Genomic DNA, 20751 nt, shown 5'->3' with positions numbered 1-20751 from the left:
AGGTATGGTAAAGCATTTTAATGCAATTGCAAACCCTGGTGCGTTCTGTGATTGTTCTTGTCTGCTTGGGACGCTCATTCTGAAACAACGGGAGTGTTGCTCTTTCTCTGCTAGAGGCCGCTGTAATTTGAAGCTTCCACGTTAGATAACACGAGCATGCCTTCTTTACACGGAGACGTGTAAACCCAGAGCTTTGTCCGATCAGCTGGAGCGTAAACCCCACCCATTGACGAAGGGAAAGACAGACAGACAGACAGACAGAGAGAAAGAAGGAAGGGAGAACGCGAGGTAGAGAGAACTACTCGGTGACAACAAACGAGGCGGTGTGTTATCATACGGTATTCAACAAGCGGACACGGAGACGAGCACAAAGGCAGGGGGCAGGCTGGTTTTTTTTTCGGCAGTCATTCAAAAAAATCATCATTATAATAATAATAAAAAAAGAAATAAAACTAGAGTGCCAAGATGATCGCTTTATTTAACAAACTGCTGGACTGGTTCAAGGCTCTGTTTTGGAAGGAGGAGATGGAACTGACGCTGGTGGGGCTCCAGTATTCGGGAAAGACCACCTTTGTCAACGTGATTGCGGTAAATATTTAAAAATGCATCCGTTTCTACAAACACGTTTGTGATGTTAGAAATACCTGGACGGATATTGTGTACGTCGCCGTCGAAATATTTCAGGCGTTGCTGCAGATGTCATTATGGAAAATTGATGTTGTGATTTTTATTTATTTATTTATTAGTACCGTGCAATAAAATATTATTTATCGAGAAAAGGGTCGTTAGAGACACATTGTTAATGTGGTATAAATCGCAGTTACACAATGCTTTGTAAGATATGATGCGAGTAATGTACTGAGTGACGATATTGTGACTAGCTACATTCAGGACCGTCAGCACGATATACCACAATACTACAACCAGGCAGTCATATGACCTGGAAAAGCAGCGATTTCGAAAATAATATTCCACCATTAAAACACAGCTATTTGCGTACAGTTCAAGTATCTAAGCAAATATATATTCCGTAAAGACCCATAATATACGTGCTTCCGGGTTTTTAATTCTGAAGCATGTTCTACATAAATTCGATTTAAAATAAATAAATAAATAAATAAATGTCTGTTTATTGAGCTAGGCCCATCTTGACACAGCCGGGCTGGTGCAGGTTAGATGTTTAAATCGAAATTGTGTTTTTTAGATGCCTGTGTGTAATGACAGTTTCATAAAAAAAACATATTTTCAAAATAACAAATTGACCTAACAAGAGTAGACGCACGGGCTTCCAAACCTGTGCTTATATTACAGTATAGATGTCTAGGGAGAGCCAGGGCAGCCCTCTGGTGGGTGGGGTACAGTTTTATAGCCCTGCTTGGGTCCAATTATTAATATCACCCAGGTCTACATGAAACAAGCATCACAGGCCACTGCCCTTCGAATCTGACCTGAAGAACTCCTAACCGGGACTAGTGCTAATCTGGGTCAGTGAAACAAGCTGTTGGAAGTAATGTTAAACAGCGTGTTTATTGTTCAGGTATTTGAATATACACACTGGACTTCACATCGTATCTTTATTTTGTATTTGTTTCGTGTTCAACACATGGTGCTGTATATAATGTAATTCTCACCTGTACTTCACCTGGCAAGCCAGCTTTACAGATCTCTCAAATTGCAGTTTAAGATATAGCTTGAAATATTTCTAGATAGCTTGAAATTGTTCACAGAAGCCTTTTAAAATGAGTTTGAGATATCTAAGTAACCCAGATATCCTATTTTCAGCTCTAAATGAAGGCGTTATCTCAAATTGATTTACAGGTATCTTTAAATAATGTTTTGGAACACCACATTGTCATTTTAGAGAGATCTCTAAATAACTCCCTGTTCATTTTTAGAGATGTCTTTAAGTGCTCAAAGTGACTTCCTGTTCATTTAGAGATGTACATCATTTTAAGATATCTCTAAGTTACTTCCTGTGAAAATGCTCTATTTTGAATGGACTTTCTGCTATTTAGAGATCTCTAAATGAATGAAAACAAGTTATACATAGAAATGTACCTGAAAATTATTATTTATTTATTTAGCAGTAGCCTTTATCCAAGGCAGCTACAGAGTTTAGAGTGTGTGAACTATGCATCAATCAATCAATCATCAATCAATGAATCAACATATTACTTAATGTATTTTATAATACAAAAATAGGCAGCTATAACTAGAAGCAGCTTTCCTAGATCCTGAGCAGAAAAACCCTCACTATCACAAATGTAATAGAATGGAGGAAATAGAGTATTTTACGTTCAATTGAAATCTCAAACAGTAAAATATATGATGTCAGAGTATATAACGCTGTCTCTGTATTTAAAATGTATTCCACAATATAATGAAAAAGATAATGGCAACCTGCGAAAATGCAGTTTGGTAAACTACTGCTATGAAATGTACCTTTTTATGACTTCTGTCTGGACACTTGGCACTCCTTTTCTCTCACCAGTGTCTTGATATCTGGCTGTATATCCTTAGCTGTGGCCACGCGCAGCACATCAGCCAAGTGTTCATCCACAAGCCTTGATCTGTGCTTTGATTTAAGGTCCGTTGTCCAGAAGAGCTGCACGCTAATGTAAGAGCTTCCAGATAAACTCAGGGTTTGGAGAAGTTCCAACCATTTGGGGAACTTGTTGACTGGAACATACTGGTAGAAATCTTGCTGTGGCTCTTTGTTGAATGTATCCTTGAGATGCTGTTTGCACTGAAAATCGATCAGCTCCACTTGAAGATCTAGCGAGGCTGCTGTCACGTTACAGGTAAATGGGTTTGCAAATAACCCAAAGATGTTTTGATGAGACTGGAAGTCTTGAAACCAACAATCAAATTATTTGATCAGGTTTGCTGAGTTTTCACGGCAGCACTTGTGGTCTTCATCATCAAATTAATCTTTGTGTAAATCTTGAATCTCTAGGCACATAGTGAAGTGAACACAATTTTGGTTTGACACATTCTGCTGACACAAATTTGGCTTGGCTGTGAAAGCGGGCGCCTCTTCCATTAGTGTTGCGATCTGCTTTGGCCCTTGGAGTTTCTTGTTTAAAATGTTCACATGGTTGGTGAGGCCAACAAGAAACACAAGATCCAGCAGCCATTGGGGACCACTGAGCTGCACAAGATCACTAAGCTGCACAAGATCACTGAGCTGAACAAGATGTTCTCCTTGTTTCGACATGAAGTCCTGTATTTGACACAAGTGAATGAACTGCTTCAGCAGTGCCCCATGACCCTGCCATGGTACACGAGTAAAATACAGTAAACTATCATACTGCGATTCCAACTCATTAACAAGGCACAAAACTGCTGATGATGCAACCCCTGCTGTGAATGAAATTCACACACTTAATAACAATGCTCATTGCATGTTGTATTTCTGCATCTTTTCCTCATAATGCCTTGGTACTTCTGCATTTCTTACATTTTTTCCAGCACTCTGCCAGCCAGTCCACTTTCTATGGCTTCTTGAAATTAAAAAAAAAAAAAAAAAAAATTTCCTGTGGTTGTGTTGTTCATGCTTGATAAACTTAAAAGCTCTTCAATAACATTAGTCAATATGACCTGCCATTTCGGTAATTCACTCAGCGATCATGTTACGAGAAAAATTGTCTCTTCTTTTTTCAGGGCATACTACATCGGCTGTTTTAAGCATGCACCTTTTAACAAATTCACCATCTGAAAAAGGTTTGACAGCACGTGCAGTCTCTTTGTTAACAATAAAACTGGCCTCCACAGCACTCATTTATTTTCTGCTCATTTTCAGAAGAACATGTCGTGTAGACTCCATAGCTTCTTACATCTTTGTGACACAAGCCTTTCCAGTAAACTTGCAATATGTTGCTTTGTGCAGCATGTCAGAGTGCCATTGTATGTTGTAATCTTTCATAACTGCAACCGTTTCACCGCAAATCAGATATTGCCTTTGCCGTCAAATTCAGTAAAAAAAAAAAAAAAAAAAATCATCTGTCCAGCGATTTTGGAATCTTCTGTGTTCCTCCACCTTTTGCTCCCATGACATCACCTGCGGGCCACGGGCTGCCATAACTCAACCCACCCCCGTCCACAGGCTCTTCACAAAACATGAATAGCTTTTTAAAGCATTTTAGGAGATGGGCTTAACAGATCAAAATTGTTTGCTGAAATTACAATCACAGTTAAAATGCTATTTTGTTCAATTACAATTAGTTACAATTATGCTGTAGTAATTACAATGACCCTAAATAGTAGTGCTGGGGTGAATATTCGCTCGCAATTAAAATGTTCGTTCATTTTCAAAAGGTAACACAAGGCATTATGTTGCTCAGAATGCAGGCAGAGACAACGTAGTAGCAGGGGCTGGGGGCGATGTGGCCCCGGTGGGGGTGCCTTTATTTTACAGCAAGCTGTTACAATATGTAACACGTTAAAAGTAGAAAAATATATGACAATTAAGTTCTCTAATAATGCGAGGAATTAACTATAAAAAGCAGTGGTATAAAGACTCATTCAAACAAATCCTGATCTTTGATAAATACACTGGCATTTAAATATAACACTCTCAGAATACAATATCTTTACAGCTCAGTACTGGAATCAGTCTTTATTAAAACACACCAATTTTGCCATCGGTCAGATGAGAGAAGGTCACATCATCCCCAGAAGGGATTACAGGCTGGACACTGATGTTGAAGATGATTGTACAGAAATGGCCGTGGTCTTGTTCAGTGTTGGAAAACATGAATCGAGAATTGAAGTCTCTTTTCAGAAAAGAACACCAGTATAGCTCTGCCAGTCCACATGTGTAGCAAACTCCTAATCAATTCTCGATCCATGTTTTCCAACATTCAGCATTATAGGTTAATATGCTTGATTCGCACGTGTTCCAGGCATGGGCTGGCGATGGATAATAGTAAATCAGATGTCTGTTCAATCGATCAAAACAGTTGCAGATCTCAATAAATATTAAATCAGAACCAAACCTGTCATTTTACTTGATTTTAAAGGCAAGAGATACTCTGAGAGACTGACCCCCAGGCTGTGATTGATTTTAATGATTTCAGACTACATCAGTATATTGATCCGCCACTGTTTAGATCCAGGGATGGAAAAAAGACTTCCATTGCAGAGCAGTTTGGTCCATTCCTGTACTAGAAGTTTAACAAGATGCACCTGAGCTTGTTACCTGTACGCTGTGGCTAATCAAGCTTGCATTAAAACCTGGAATGGGTGAAACTGCTCTGCAGCAGGAGTCTTATTTCTATCCCTGAGATGAATTGAATAGACCCCTGTATTGATACTGCGGTATTAAGCGTGACCCATATATCCAGATTGGAGTCCATGCTGTGGGAGCATCCCGCTCCGCCTGTGCTCCACGGGAAGCCTCAAGGAAGGGGGCCCTGTACCACCGGTGCAGGAATATTGATTATACAGAGGATTGTGTACGCTGTGCTGCTGACGAAACCCTGCCTGCTCTTCACTGCTAATTGCTCTTTAATCCAGTGTGTGTCCAATTTTAGAAATAATGCTCGAAACAACTGTCAAATTACATAAGTGAAATCTTGTGGTCCAGGGTAGGTAGTGTGTTCTTCTCCACGTGTTTGCATGGTTCCAGTATAATTGCGTAGCGCTGCTTGGCACACGGCAGTTCCCGACAGCCAGCTAGTTTGTGACAAGGTTTAATTATGACTCTAGCCCTGATCTGGATTCGAACGGCTGCCGACCTCAAGGTGAAAAGGCTTCCTAATATCCCACTGTGCTGTAGAATAACTCTGAGCTCGAACAACGCTGTAGAATAACTCTGAGCTCGAACAACGCTGCAGGTAAGCTAGCAGCAACCCTATACCGCACCAGGGAATACTCAACACTTGAAAAAGTCCCCTGCTGTTTTTTGGTAGAATTCCACTGTTCCCCTGGGTAAAGCGTCCTGACGTGCCTCCAAAAAGCAGCATGCCTTGCCAAGGTAATATCTCTGATCTGTTCAGGGTCAGTGGATTTAGAGATCTGAAAGACAATACCAAGATCATTGGAGTGCAGTGGGAGTTTTATCTCCGTCAGTCCCTGTGGCAGAGCAAAGCTCTGCCCTTTTTAAATTGGCAGGGATGGGGTTAATTTCCCCTACCTGCCTGGGTTTATTATATTCAGATGGCTGGGGTTGATTAGTTGATTAGTTTAATTAACGATCAATCAGCGCCCAGCCACCTGACCTAAAAGGAGGCCTCTGCTTCTCATTTAGGAGGAGGGAGTTGAGGAAGCAGGTTGGTGTTTTGTTTGTATGTTTGAAAGTTTGAATCCGGTGAAGGCATTGCCCAGCCTGGAAACCTTTTTTTTTTTTTTTTGTAAGTTTTGTTGTTTTTCTATTTGTGTTTTAAAGATTTTTTGTTTTGCCCTTGTGCACCTTTATTTTTGTTTATTTATAATAAAATTAGTATTTTTTTGAACTGCAGACTGTCTCTGGGCCTCTATCCACTCGCCAGCCTGCCACATTTGGTGTCAGAGGTGGGACAGCGCCACCTAGAGGCTCAAAGCAGTAGGTTTTATTTATTTATTGAATTTTTGGGATAATTATTTTTATTTTTTTAAAAACATGGAAAAGAAGAGCAGACAGCGGCAAAGGCAGGAAAAGCAGCAGCAGCAGCAGCTGAAGAAATGTAAGCTGCTGCAGCCACTGCTGGAGGACCCGGACAGCCTCTTCCCCTGGTGTTCCTGGTGCAGGAAGGAGGACCATCGTTGGCGGTCCTGCCCAGATGTGCCACCGGCAAACTGGTGTGGCCGGTGTGAGGAGGACGGCCACAACTGAGCAGGATGCCCCTACAACCAGGCCCAGGAAGAGGTGCAGTATTCACCCCGGGAATCGGGGGCCACACCACTACCTCTAGCACTACCACCTTCACCACCGTTCCAGGACATGCTGTGACGTCGAGATGGGGAGAGGTGGGAACAGTGGGAGGAACAACATCACCCGGCGTCCTTCCCAGAGGTTGCCCTCATGGTGGTTAATTACCTGGCGGTAGACATGGGAGATGCCCCAGTCACTCCAGGTGGAGCCGCCTTCCCGAGAAGAGGGGTGAGCCGCCTTCCCGAGAGCCAGAGAGGGGTGAGCCGCCTTCCCGAGAGCCAGAGAGGGGTGAGCCGCCTTCCCGAGAGCCAGAGAGGGGTGAGCCGCCTTCCCGAGAGCCAGAGAGGGGTGAGCTGCCGCCGCTCCCAGAGCCCAGAGAGGGGTGAGCTGCCGCCGCTCCCAGAGCCAGAGAGGGGTGAGCTGCCGCCGCTCCCAGAGCCCAGAGAGGGGTGAGCTGCCGCCGCTCCCAGAGCCCAGAGAGGGGTGAGCTGCCGCCGCTCCCAGAGCCCAGAGAGGGAGGAGCTATGGCCCAAGGATGCCTGCCTTGCTCCGCTCAGGGATGTCACACCCGCTCCGCTCAGGGATGACGCATCGGCATCGCCTGGGGTTGCCTGCTGCTCCGCATCGCCTGGGGCTGCTGGTGTCTCCTTGTTTTTTAGGGTTCCCGAGGGTCCGCTGCTGCCGTCGCCTCCAGAGGGTCCACCGCCTCCGCCACTAGAGGGAGCCGGGCCCCCGTCGCCGCCTCCGCCACTAGAGGGAGCGGGGCCGTCGTACTACCTTGGAGATCCGGGCCCCCTCAACCAAAGAAGGCTTGGGGGCTCCGACATCAACCAAGCCCACCACCACCTACCAAAACAGCCCACCCAAGGGACATAATTGTAATTGAGGGAAGGGGGGAGTTGGCCGATTGTGGCTGGTGTACGTTGTACATGGGGGGAGGTTTTGTTTGTATGTTTGAATCCAGTGAAGGCATTGCCCAGCCTGGTTTTGTTGTTTTTCTATTTGTGTTTAAAGATTTTTTGTTTTGCCCTTGTGCACCTTTTATTTTTGTTTATTTATAATAAAATTAGTATTTTTTTGAACTGCAGACTGTCTCTGGGCCTCTGTCCACTCGCCAGCCTGCCACAGTCCCCTTTTCAGAACAGGCAAGAAAATTACAGAAAGTAATTCAATTAAATAAATGCCTGATTTTAGCCTGATTTTATTTTTATTTTTTTTAAATCCAACACTTGACTGAATAACGGTTGTTCCTAGCTGACCAGCACACACGATGAAGTTTCTTATATTTGGGTGTCTAATTTTCTAGTATTTGCCTGGATTATAAAACTAGACTTCTGAGTTCTTCAAATTCATCTTTGCTAATTCTAATCACATACATTTTCATTTTAGTAGATTGAACGTTTAAACCTGAATTTTTTTTTTTTTGTTAAATCGTCATGAAAAAGTAGCCATGAGTTATTCATCTTCTATGTTGTGCTTTTGTATTGATTTCCGCACTATGGATTCAGCACTGTTTGATTCATCAAGACAATAGTTGATGAAGCTTGCGAAAAATCAATGCAGGATCCTGATTAAACAGTCCGTTTTCTGTTCAACGTTTAATAAAACACTACAGCTCTTCGGGTTCATCTGTTTAAACCTCTATTAATTGTTGATTATTTATTTTACAGTCGGGGCAATTCAGTGAGGATATGATTCCAACCGTGGGATTCAACATGAGGAAAATCACAAAGGGAAATGTGACTATCAAGGTAAGTGCAAGACAGGGTTTGTTAAAGTGGAGTTTGAGACTGCATCTGAGAAGAAGCCCTCTGCTGAGTCTCCTGCTAGGTGCAGAGGTGGACTGATCCATAAGTGTGATCAAATAAAAAGGAAAAACCACCAAGGAACTTTACATTGTTCACAATAAAAGGGCAAGGCATGCCTTCAGAGAAAAACAAGCGTGCTAATGTGACTCGCTTCCAGTTTGGAGTTTCAGAGAGATCGTGACGAACTTAGATTTTTTGAGGAATACAAAAGATCTCATTAACTCTTTTTTTAGAATTTGAGGAGTGTATACTCAAAAGAAACTTCTCGCTGTTAAACATATTTATAGGAAAAAAATAAGATATATAAATGATGGACATTGACGAAATGTTTTTGGTTTCCGTTTTAATCACTCGATTATTCATCCTAGACCGTGACACGCTTGAGTGACTGCGACTGAAGCATATGCACTGAATCACCCGATTACTTAGACAGTGGATTGGACACTGGGTATGGAGTGATTTAGCTGTTGAATTGCAAGCTTGAATAAAAGCAATAAAAAAAAAAAAAAAACAGAAAAAAAACAATGTCACGTCTGTCAAGAGAGCAGCGCCTTTGTGCGATCGGCATGTTGGAGGCTGGACTAGGGCAGAGTACTGTGGCTCCATCTTGGGTGCTCACAGCCAGCAGTTTCAAACCTGGTGAGGCGGTATAACCAGACGCACTGTCAGTGACAGGCCGTGAACTGGGAGACCAGGAGCCACAACACCTGCGCGGGATCGACGGAGCAGTGTTTTGCAGCATCTTCGTGATGTCAGTTGTTAATCATGACAAAGTCACTGCACCTGCTCTAAAACGGAGTTTGTCATTTTGTGATCACGTCTAGTGAATTTTTTCCAAATAGTTTTTTTTGTTACTCAGTTTATTTATTTTGCTAGGAATTCCCACAACTTCCCTAAATCTGCTTTTTATAAGCATATATTGTGTTAAGAGAAAAGCACCTAAAAGAAACTATAAAACCCCAGAGCAGATTCCCCCCACGATACAAATAGATACAAGCATTACTTTGAATGAACAAACAATGTACATCTGTCTGCCCATATCTGTGTGCAATCGGGACATTCGTGAGCAGAAGTTGAGAATATTAGAGTGCATGGTGCATCAGTCTGTCCGTGCATGTCTGTATGTCACGCATTATTTCCATGTGGTTACACTAGATCCGTGGTTCCCAACCCTGGCTCTTGATCTCTGTTCCAGTCCAGCTATTTGTTCCAGCCAGCTACTGAATGAGTTTTTTTAACTGGCTGCATGAAATGATTTAAGTGTGGTTGGACTGGAACAGACCTCGAGTGGCAGGGCTGGGAGCTGTTGTGTTAGATGGGATTCTGGTGAGTCTGATCATGCTGGTCTGTGTGTTTCCTCCCTCCAGCTCTGGGATATTGGCGGCCAGCCTCGATTCCGGAGCATGTGGGAGCGCTACTGCCGAGGAGTCAGCGCCATCGTGTGAGTACCGAGCCTGGCTGCTGCCTTCGTCATGGCAACCTGTGTGTGTGTGTGTGTGTTACTGGAATCAACGTTTGCAAATTTGTACCAATTACATTCCAGGATCTGCACTCTTAACAGGGATGGGAATAAGACTCCTGTTGTATAATAGTTTGATCAATTTCAGGTTTTGCTATGAGTTTAATAACTCACACCTGAGCTTACCTGTACACTGGTGCTAATGAAGCTTGTAGTAAAACCTGGACTGGGTAGAAACTGCTGTCTTATTTTCATCCCTGCTCTAAACTTGTTGTGGAATGCTCCGAATTGGAAATCGTTCTATAATGATAGAACACTTGACAAAGGCAGTCATTGGTTCACGTAGCACTTCAAATGGGTCGTAATGAAATATCATTTAATGAATATATATATATATATATATATATATATATTTTTTTTTTTCCAGGTATATGGTGGATGCAGCTGACCCGGGTAAGATTGAAGCCTCTAAGAATGAACTGCACAACCTGTTAGACAAACCCCAGCTGCAGGGCATCCCTGTGAGTATTCCTGATGAAGGGGTTTGCTTAGGACTTAAAACTGAGAGGGCTTCACCTGCATAGACCACTTATATGGGTTTATAGGAAATCTGAAAAATATAGCATTGCACGTTCCTACGTGCTGCTACAGCTGTTTAAATGACAGACCCGTGCAGTGGCTTTTCTGTTCCACTCCACATCCTGGATTTCTAGTGTGGTGTTACCTGTTTGACAACATGGGCACTAATCCTTACACTATCAGTGCACTAGAGAGGACATTTTGAAAAGAGCTTTGAAACAGACTTCAGTTGTATAATTTGTCAGGATGTTAACAATGATAAGAATAACGACAGGTATATTATTTAAACAAGCAGCTGAAGTGAACTGGCCGGCTGTCGCTATAGCAACCTCCCTGCTACTGTATTCTTATCATTTATCTGCTATATTACTTTCTTGCAAAAAAAATATATATATATACAGTGGGCATTCCATCACTGCACATCCTGTGCGACTTGCACATCAGCAGAGATGTTAATTGCACAAGAATAAGTGCTGCTTTATTTGGTATGTTTTATTGTAAAATATATAACTTAAAGCAACTGAGGTCTTGGGTAGTATATATTATATATATATATAATTGCATCATATTATAGTACAGAATATATTTAATATAATGCTATTTAGATGATAACTGAGTGAACCAAAAAACAGTTTTTTCTAGAACAGTACAGCTTTTTCTTTGTTTCTATAGTTCAGGGTGGAATAAATGTAATTAATATCTTATGAGCAGTATATTTAATTCCACTTGAGTGGAAACCAAGCATACTGTATAATGCACCGGATCATTTGCGTGTTTTGTCCGTGGTGTTGCGTGTGTGTGTAAAAGGGTGCAAAGAGAGCCTGTCAGGGACTCCTGCAGCATCTGTATTAATAATAGATGCTGCTCCATCAGTTAGGGGGGGTGCCTGGGGGTTTTCTCCCCTCATTCCAGGCTCTCTGTCTCCAACTCCTCATGCTGCGTGATAGCCACTCCGGTGATGGGGAGCGTTGAGATGAGTGTGTCTGTGTGATGGTGCAGATGGTGCCACATCTGGTGATGTTACGGTCCCCCGGGACAGGAGCTCATTAAAACAAAGATGTCGCTCTGCCTCTGTTCACAGGGGCGGTGCTGCACAGCACGAGTAAGGGCTGCAGGTATTGATTACCTCCAAGGCCGTGCTTTCAGAACAAATGGGCCGTGTCTGGAGATGTGACACTGTGTGACCTCCCTGCTCCAGTGGTTGGAGTGAATGGCTGTGAAGCACTTTGGTCTGGTGGCTTCGAGCTGTGTGACTGGGAGGCAGTTTGGTCAACTCCAGTGGTTAAAACTGAGATGCTGGGAAGCAGTGTGGTTTGTTGGGGTTGGAAGACATGCTGTATTTAAAGGTTTTGTGGAGCAGCATATTAATATGTTGACCAGGAGCCTCAGAAATATACTAACTGGTAAATATAGCCAGTGCAGTCTTGGAGTTCCGTGCTTGTAATGTGTCTCTCGGGACAAACTGAAAACAAGATGCCAGTGATCAGAGGGCAGTGGCAGCAGGCATCAGCCTTTCTGCCAGTTAAGAGCAGTATTGTAATGAACGCTAGAAGCTTTTAATTGGCTCATTGCAGTATAAAAGCCTTTCTAATTGTGGTGCTCCTGACTCCTCTTATTATAGGATTCAAAGATTTACAAGCCCCCCATCCCTCCTTATGCACACACGCCCCCCTTCCATTGCAGAGCAGTTTTACTGTGAGTTTGCTCACACCAGATCTTATTTCCTGTGCACTGTGGCTCATTGGGTGCACGGTAACATCTGAGTGGCATCATCATGCTGTCCTTGGACAGGATTTGAACCAGCGTTGATCTGGGGACCTGTAGAGCACACAGTAGTCTCTGCATTGGCTGGGGCATGTCAGGATGAATTCTGTCGTTGTTTTAACCCCTGCAGGTCCTAGTTCTTGGGAACAAGCGAGACCTGCCTGGTGCCTTGGATGAAAAGGAGCTCATCGAGCGAATGTAAGTTGAAGAATGTTTTGAAGCGCACTCTGCTGTTCGCTGGTCAGCTGGTTTCTCGCACTCTGTCAGGAGTAAACAGTCAGGCTTTGACCTTCGTTGATTGACCGTCCGTGGTAGAGATGGGAAGCATATCGCAGATTAATTCTGTTTCCCTCACAGTGTTGTTGTGTAACATGTGCAGATTAGGCAGTCGCATACACACAGTGCTGACAATCCAAAAAATGATTTAAAGAAACAAAAAAAAACAACTTTGCAGTGATGAAGTACATGAACAAAGAGACTCCTCATCTAAATATGTGCTGCATGAATTATTCTTAATCTTCATCTGTCAGGGACAATGTTCACAAGATGTGTTGTACCCAGACTTGGCTAGAAGCTGATTTACATCGGGAGTCCCTGCGCTTGTGAGAAACCAAAAGAGAGATGGTGAATAACCAATCAGCACAGTACAATAAATACAATAAGATTAATACATTGGTTCACATAAACCAAAATCCTATATATATATATATATATTTTTTTTTAATCTATTATAATTAGATATACCAGTACTATTGTTAACATAATAACTAGAACTAAAATGAATTCCCTGAATAAATACCCACCCAACCCTTATAATATATTAAAATCAGACTTGTCTTTGTTTTAACCACATTTTTAATTTAGTTGTAAAACTGTTAGTCATAAGAACCTTTTACATCATCTGATAGTAAATTCCAAAACATGGTACCCTTATTTGATTGGCTCCTCTAGGAGTGGACAACCAAACCAATAGCCTGCCGTTTGCTGAAGGGCTGCCGTGGCTCACTAGATAGGCTATAGAGCCACTGTGGGCAGATGGGCTGTTTAGTTATTTTTGTCCAAACTCCGCAGGGAAGTAGTTTCAGAAAAGAAGAGAAGCAGCAGACCCCGAAGTAGCTCCAGATCAGCCCAATAGTTGACCTTCTCAAGGTCGGCCCACTGGAGAGGAGTGCAGAGAATAAAGGCAATTTTACAATTGGGATGAACACGCGCTTTATTGTGAAGACCCTGCAGTGAGTAAAGCCAGGGTATTTGGTTTAATGTGAAGACCCTGCAGTGTGTAAAGCCAGGGTATTTGGTTTAATGTGAAGACCCTGCAGTGTGTAAAGCCAGGGTATTAGGGTCGGTTCTTTTCACAGCACTGTAATGCTCCCCTGTTTTGCTCCCTGTGCAGGAACCTGTCTGCGATCCAGGATCGGGAAATCTGCTGTTATTCCATCTCCTGCAAGGAAAAGGACAACATTGGTAAGTAACAAACTTACAGCACAAAGGAGGAAAAAAGTATCCTTGACATTCTGGTTCTTTGCTCGTAGTTCTGTAATCCAGTGTGGAACGTGCAGACGCCTCCTGGTACCTGGCGATTTCCAGTGCTGTACTGTAGTCTTGCTGCAAACCGCACCATGTGATCTACTGCACAAGCGCCAGGATGAAGCAGTTTATCTGTAGCATGTGTGCGAAATTGATGCACAGGCAGAACCAAAAGGTTCTCTAGAGAGTGTAGGAATTGATTAACACCCAGCTAGGTCATTAAAAACTGAAAGAAACATCTATGAAGTATAAAATGGACGCAGGGATGGAAGTAAGACTTGCATAGCAGTTTGATCCATTCCTAGTTGTACTATGAGTTAAATAAGACACACCTGAGCTTGTTACCTATACACTGTGCCTAATCAAGCTTGTAGTAAAACCTGGAATGGGTGAAACAGCTGTGCAATAGGAATCTCATTTCTATCCCTGTAGCTGGGAACCTTACCATGGTACAGTTATGCAAGCAGTGACTGAAGGGGATATACAGAAAGGGCTGGTCTTTCAAACCGCAGTGACGGGAAGGCTACGGCCACTCGGGCGAGCCCATTTTAGAGGTTTCTGTCTCCTTCAGTTCAGTTGCCCTGGTACTGTGCAGGGAATGCAAGTTTATTTCTCCAGTGTCTCACAGAGAGACTGATCAGACTGGTTTCACCGATTATACAGCAAGTGCTGTGGCTGCAGTTTTCCCGGTGTGTCAACCCTCCCCAGGCAGCTCAGGAGGTAATGGGCTTTTAAAAGGTCATTGCTAAAAGCTCTGAGCCAAGAAATAGCTTTGAACAGATCATGAAAGCTTAGCGTTTGAGTCCAATTGCTTTCTTTTTTTTTTAATGAATACTTCCTATTATTGTAGAGGCGAAATGTTTCCTGCAGTTAACTAGCTCTCTGACCCTTAAGCCTTTAGTCAGAATTCTATACGCAGTTGTAGCTGCAAGCTGCTTTGGCTGCCGTCTCTTCTCCTGTGACATTTAACCATGTGTTTTATGCTGCTTGCAGACTAGCACAGGCTTCCTTTCAAGAAATAAAAAGAAACACCAAAAAATGAATGGAATATGATAAAGATTTATTCTCTCGTGAAGCCAGTACAGTGTAGATGAAACCAAACACCTGTGGGAAGGTCTGAGATCAATTCCAGTTGGAATTGTGCAATTTGTAATGAATTGCAATCACAGTGCCATTGTAACTGAACCTTGGTGCACTTGCGTTATTGTAATTGTAATTATATCATTGGTCAATTACAGTGCAATTATGCATTTATTTGTCATTCGATCATTAAGTTATTCTATTAAGGTAAGGTATACTTACCGCAACACATCCTTTAAGTCCTGTTTTCAAGAGTGACTTTTGTACTGTTGATTTGATGAACGACACCTGTACCTTCTGCCAGTTCTGTTGTCAGTCCAACGCTTGCTTTCTTTCCGTTTCTTAAGGATATTATCTTCAAGTATTGCTCATCCTTGTTAGACAGCTTTTGGGGTTTTCCAGTCCCTTGAAAATCGAGAGATGCGATCTATTTCACTCAATGTTTTCCCTTCTTTATGCGAGCCAAGGTTGTTGTAATAGTAGAAAACACTATTGGAGGCTTTGAGTAAATTGTTGATGCTCAATAATGCATCAGAGTAGAAAAATGCAACATGTCTAAGACATTTGCACAGCAGTGTGTGTGTGTGTGTAACATTGCCTCCTCTCCTGCTTCAGATATCACACTACAGAGTGTGTATACGGAGCAGTGTGCTAGTAGCTGTGTGTGTACAGAGCAGTGTGCTAGTGTGTGTGTGTTTATAACGTCTGCTCCTCTCTCCTGTGCTGCAGATATCACACTACAGTGTGTGTGTGTGTGTGTGTGTGTGTGTGTGTGTGTGTGTGTGTGTTTGTAATGTCTGCTCCTCTCTCCTGCTGCAGATATCACACTACAGTGGCTCATTCAGCACTCTAGGACCCGGAGGAGCTGAGGCCTGGACATCTCGGACCTGCCATATTCTACCCTGACCTCTCGCCATCATTCTTAAATATCCCCATGTCCCCCTGAGGTCAACAAGCCTGTTTTTTTGTTCTTGTAAAGAGGGTTTACGCCTTCATTTGCACTGTTTATTATAATGATTAGTATTATTATGATTAATATTATTATTATAAAATATTTACGATTTTATTTTTGAGCATTAATTGTGAGGCTAATTTTTAATTCCAAACCTGATGGTGTTAATGATATTACTGGAGCTGTCATCTAATCTAAATCGTGCAGAATAGGCCATGCCATGACATTTTCGCCCATGTCTTTGGAGAAGTGGTGTAACCTGCCTGTGTTGGAGAAGCATGCTCCGTGTAGCTGCTTCATACGTGCATTTCAAGGGCTGTTTCTTATTTATTATTTTCCAAACTGTCACTGGCATCTCTTGATGTCCCTACAGTGACGTAAGGACCAGGGAGGAGAAATCCGGATCATTATTTTCCTATCCTGGTTGATTTTAATACATTTTAATGCAGAGCGAAAGATTAATATATTAGTCAGTGTGTTCTGTCCGATTCAAAAGTATACATTCCAGGGGCTTGAGGTCTGAGTGTCGCTCGTAAAAGGAATTTATCAGAGTGCCAGTAATGGAAAGAATCCAGGATTCTCCATTGAAGCATATCAACTCTGAATTGTATTCCTGGAACAGTAGTTTGTAAAATATCTGTTGCCCCTTTCTCTTTCCTATGTGGAGATCAAACAGCCTGGGGGAGTAATGTACTGTACAGTAGGAAGGAGCAAGCTGTATATTAATGTATTGATGAACTGTGGCTCTGACGTGGGGAACGACCTGCAGTGAAACCACAGGGGATCTGGAGTAGAGAGGCAATTTCGTGACCCTTTGTGGCACAGGAGTCTATCCAAGGAAAGGGATGATATACCTCCTAGGAAAGGGTTCTTGTTGAGTCACCTTGAGTGAGCTTGCGGGTTCTTGCATTTCACACTACAACTGCAGGATTGCTGAAGATATCTCTGAATATCTTGACATGGCTTTTTGATTTCTTAAATCTGTTTTGAAAAGCTTGAAATGTGGCTGGGATCATCAGGGCATGCTCCTCCAACTCACTACAGCCCTGAAATCTGAACCACCCTCTTGCGAGGTACAAAAGAAAATGAACTTGTTTAATTAAATAAACATGGGAAGGGTGCACCCGCTTTGTTTATTCTTTTCGTCGTAATTCTCTGCGTAATATTTTGAACACCAACCTTGTTAGTTTGGTGAGCCTTTTACTGAAGAATAATCCTTCTCTCAAATAGGCCATTGCTGCCATCTACCCTGTTGTAGCAGCTTAAAGATCCTGCACAGAAGAAAGCTGTCGTCTGTGCAGGACTGCCCTTATCAAACCTGGAGTGCTCCTGGTCTAACTGTTAACTGAAACAATACTGGCCAGTACTTGCTGTAGTCTTGCACCAGCTGTTTATGTATTGCATGCACAGCTACATACGTGTTTTATCAAACACTCCATTTCTTAATGCTTATGAACTGAGCTTGTATTTTAATCCCCAGGACAGCCTCTGTACTAGCTTTGTGTGGAATAACGTTATCGGTCCCGTTCACTGCTATGAGACTGGTGATGTCTGGTCCAGATCGGAGGTCTTTCAGGATCTTAAGACTGCACTAAATTAAAATATCAAACTACTGAGCTCTCAAAGCAAACCAAGGTTTAAACTTGTAACAAATGCAGACCGTCATTGCATTTTAATCTTAGAGCAGGTATTCTTAGAACAGCTTCAGAGAAGTACCGAATAAAAGCTGTCGGAGAAGGATGCTTGTGGCCCTCAGCAGTTTTAGCAGCGTAACATAACTGAAATGATCTTCTGTAATGCTTTCCATTTATTTTCCGCGAGTGTGGTGGAGCAGAATTCAAATTGAACCTGTCTTACATCGTTCCAGAACCAGCAAAGAACTATCTGATCTCGTTCCGTTACTTCATTCATCTCCAAACCAAAAACCACCTCAGATTACTTTTCTAACAGTGAGTCACATGGCCTTTCTATCACTGTCACCTTCATGTTTCAGTTGTTACACTGCTTAAAAATGTTGTGTTTTTGTATGTACTTTCCCATTACGTGTGGTACTGAAGCCAACATTTGGGTCTATGTTGTAGCTTCTAAGTAAGTGAGAGCAACGACAAATTCATGAGAACCACCACCGTTTGCCAGCTCCTGATTTTATTTAAGAACTCGGGACAGTCAAAGCCTGTAAGAAACACTGTCTCTCTTTTATCTGTTGCCTTTGTTTGTTTCTCTCTTCTTGTTTTGCATGTGTATCATATTTAAAAGCATCTTTATTAAAAACTTGCAAAACAAACAACAACAAAAATATGGTCAAATCTTATTTTGCTAGGTACTGAATAACAGTATGTTATGGTAAATAATATGTATATGTGTTTTTTTTTTATGTTAATAAATAAATTGTGTTTTTGATGGACTTTCTTGTATATAGCAACTTTAAAGCAAATAGTTAAGAATGTGTAAGTGATACAAAGGTATGTGGTGATTATTGTGCTCAGTAGTAACTAAAACAGACCAGAGGTATTTGTCTTTAACCTGTTTGTGCAGGATCGGGGAGAAAGGGGGCATTCAAAACAGATCCTTGGAACCGCTCTTGCCCAGCGTGATTCCGATTACGCAATAGACGAGAGGTGCTCGGTATTGCAGATCTCTGTGTTTGAAATGTGATCCTATCATTTCAGAAGGGAAGACTCCCGTTGCATAGCAGTGGTGTTGGCTGAGAGCTGGTGACACTCAGGCTTTCACAGACAAGTCACGTCTCAGTTAAAGGCTCAAGCAGCTAGCAATGAGAATTTTTATGGCTCTGTTCAGGCACCTAATGATTTATGCAACGCAGCTTAGCAACAGCATTAACAGCCTGCAGCAATGGCATGCAAGGTCTGTCGGGCAGTAGACGTGCCGGAATATCCTGGCAGCTGTGTGGGGTGGGTGGGGCGGGTCCTGCGGGTGCCGGTATGTCTTGGTCTGTTCAGAGTGCCGTGGTGGCATTCAGTCTTATAGCATTAACCAGGTTAGGACTGGATGATCTGGAAATGAACCTGTTTCTGACATTAATACTGCTCTGTTGCGTCTCGCATTACTGGAAGGAATATGAAGGGGTTATGTGAAGATTATCTTTAACATTCCCTGTGTTTTATCTGAAAGTTGCATTGTGCCCCTTCCCTCAATGGCATTATGAAAGTGTGTGAGAGATGTATGTATGTTTTGTTTGTCCACTAGATGGTAGTAGTGTGCTATGTAGCCTTTAAATGATTTCCTTGGCAAAAGCAATTACTTTTACCCCTTTGCTAACTTTTGGTTAGTCATCAGTCATTCATTTTTAATTGGCGATACAGCCTGTATCAAGTGACCCACTCCCCCCTTCTCTGAATATCACATATATGACATGTAGGTAACTGCAGTTCAGCTGCTGTTGACATGCAGCGTCTGGTATACTGATCTGTGTATCTGTACTGCAGTCAACTCTCAAGCCCACCAAACCAGAGGGAGGAGCAGTAATCCCACGTGGCGTTCCACGGGGAGGAGCAGTAATCCCACGTGGCGTTCCACGGGGAGAAGCAGTAATCCCACATGGCGTTCCACGGGGAGGAGCAGTAATCCCATGTGGAGTTCCACGAGGCTCTGTTTATTAAAAGCTCATGGGGATGCATGCAGTTGTGTTCAGAGAGCTGAGAAGGAAGTAGAAAGTGTCTGATCTTTAAATAAAGAATACAAGTGAAGTTTTTATTTTTATTTTTTTGTACTTGTTAATGTCAAAGCCCATGCACAGTGCTCTGAGCTGGAAATCTAGAGTGTGAATACAAAGGTATCTTTGCCAGCCACTGCAGGAGTGCTGGGTGCTATACACCGGGAACAGTGCTGCCCTCCTGGCATCATGCAGGGCTGTGTGTGTGGGAACCTCAGAGGTTCCCAGCAGTGTATTATATATAGTGTTATATATATATATATATATATATACACACACACTTGCATTTTGTTTAAATTCTGAATAATATTGTGGTCTACTATTATGAAAGAAGCTGTATTGTGTGTTTCTGTACGTCAGAAAATAAAAGACAGACAGTACCCCGACAACAGCCACGAAAACGACTGTTAGAACTCCTGTTTCTATGCATATTGCCCTGCAGGGGGCGCACTGTACTGCTTGTTGTTACCTTGACACTATTTAACGTGGTAAATAAACAAACGGGTTCCCACATACAAGAGCTTTTTTTTTTTTTTTTTTTTTAACATGCAAGCAAAGATGAGGGTCATGCTGTGGGTTTGTCTTCCTCGTGTCCATACACATTTAGGAGGACTTTTCAATGGAGCCAATGAAGAAAGCTGAGGTGCTGCACAAAACAAGCACATAAAAAAAAAAAAAAAAAAAAAAACATTGCACGTAGTTCTCTACTTCTGTCACTAGATGGCAGTGAGTAACCTGCAAAGTAGACCACCAGAGAGAGACAATGTAGTCTTGTGCGGTGACTGTTTCATATGCGCATTGGTGTTTAAATACCAATTAAAGATAATGAAAGTGTGTAATGGGTTAACTTTTAGCATCGAGCCGAAGATCGCAAAGGAAACACTTGCACAAAACACGCAACACCGTTATATCTAAAAGCTTGTAAATAAAATATGGTACAAAAGTTTTGTTTTTTTTAAAAGAAAATTCCAGCATCTCTTCTGTAATTCAATAGCTCACCGTGGTATCTCTTTCTGTTTAGTTATTCCGTTACTCTCATCGCATGTTAAACTAGAC

General features: G+C 42.3%; 1 protein-coding gene across 1 annotated transcript; it reads left to right on the top strand.

Moving 5' to 3' along the window:
- Positions 1-208: 208 nt before the first annotated feature.
- LOC121299789 (ADP-ribosylation factor-like protein 8A) lies at positions 209-18426 on the top strand. Its single transcript, XM_041227853.1, has 7 exons — positions 209-588; positions 8524-8604; positions 10029-10102; positions 10548-10641; positions 12594-12661; positions 13857-13927; positions 15890-18426. The coding sequence occupies exons 1-7, from the start codon at positions 466-468 to the stop codon at positions 15937-15939; spliced, it is 561 nt and encodes a 186-aa protein (XP_041083787.1). The 5' UTR covers positions 209-465; the 3' UTR covers positions 15940-18426.
- Positions 18427-20751: the final 2325 nt, after the last annotated feature.

The sequence above is a fragment of the Polyodon spathula genome, chromosome 25 (genome assembly GCF_017654505.1).
Source record: "Polyodon spathula isolate WHYD16114869_AA chromosome 25, ASM1765450v1, whole genome shotgun sequence".
NCBI lineage: Eukaryota > Metazoa > Chordata > Actinopteri > Acipenseriformes > Polyodontidae > Polyodon > Polyodon spathula.
Note: the sequence above shows the minus strand (reverse complement) of the source record. Positions and strands in the feature narration are given on the sequence as shown.

What these genes read in the sequence shown, in the direction of transcription:
- LOC121299789 (XM_041227853.1), top strand. Translation starts at nt 466, where the DNA reads ATGATCGCTTTATTTAACAAACTGCTGGACTGGTTCAAGGCTCTGTTT. An exon ending in AAGGAGCTCATCGAGCGAAT is followed by an intron (nt 12,662 to 13,856) that starts GTAAGTTGAAGA and finishes CTCCCTGTGCAG; the next exon opens with GAACCTGTCTGCGATCCAGG. An exon ending in CAAGGAAAAGGACAACATTG is followed by an intron (nt 13,928 to 15,889) that starts GTAAGTAACAAA and finishes CTCCTGCTGCAG; the next exon opens with ATATCACACTACAGTGGCTC.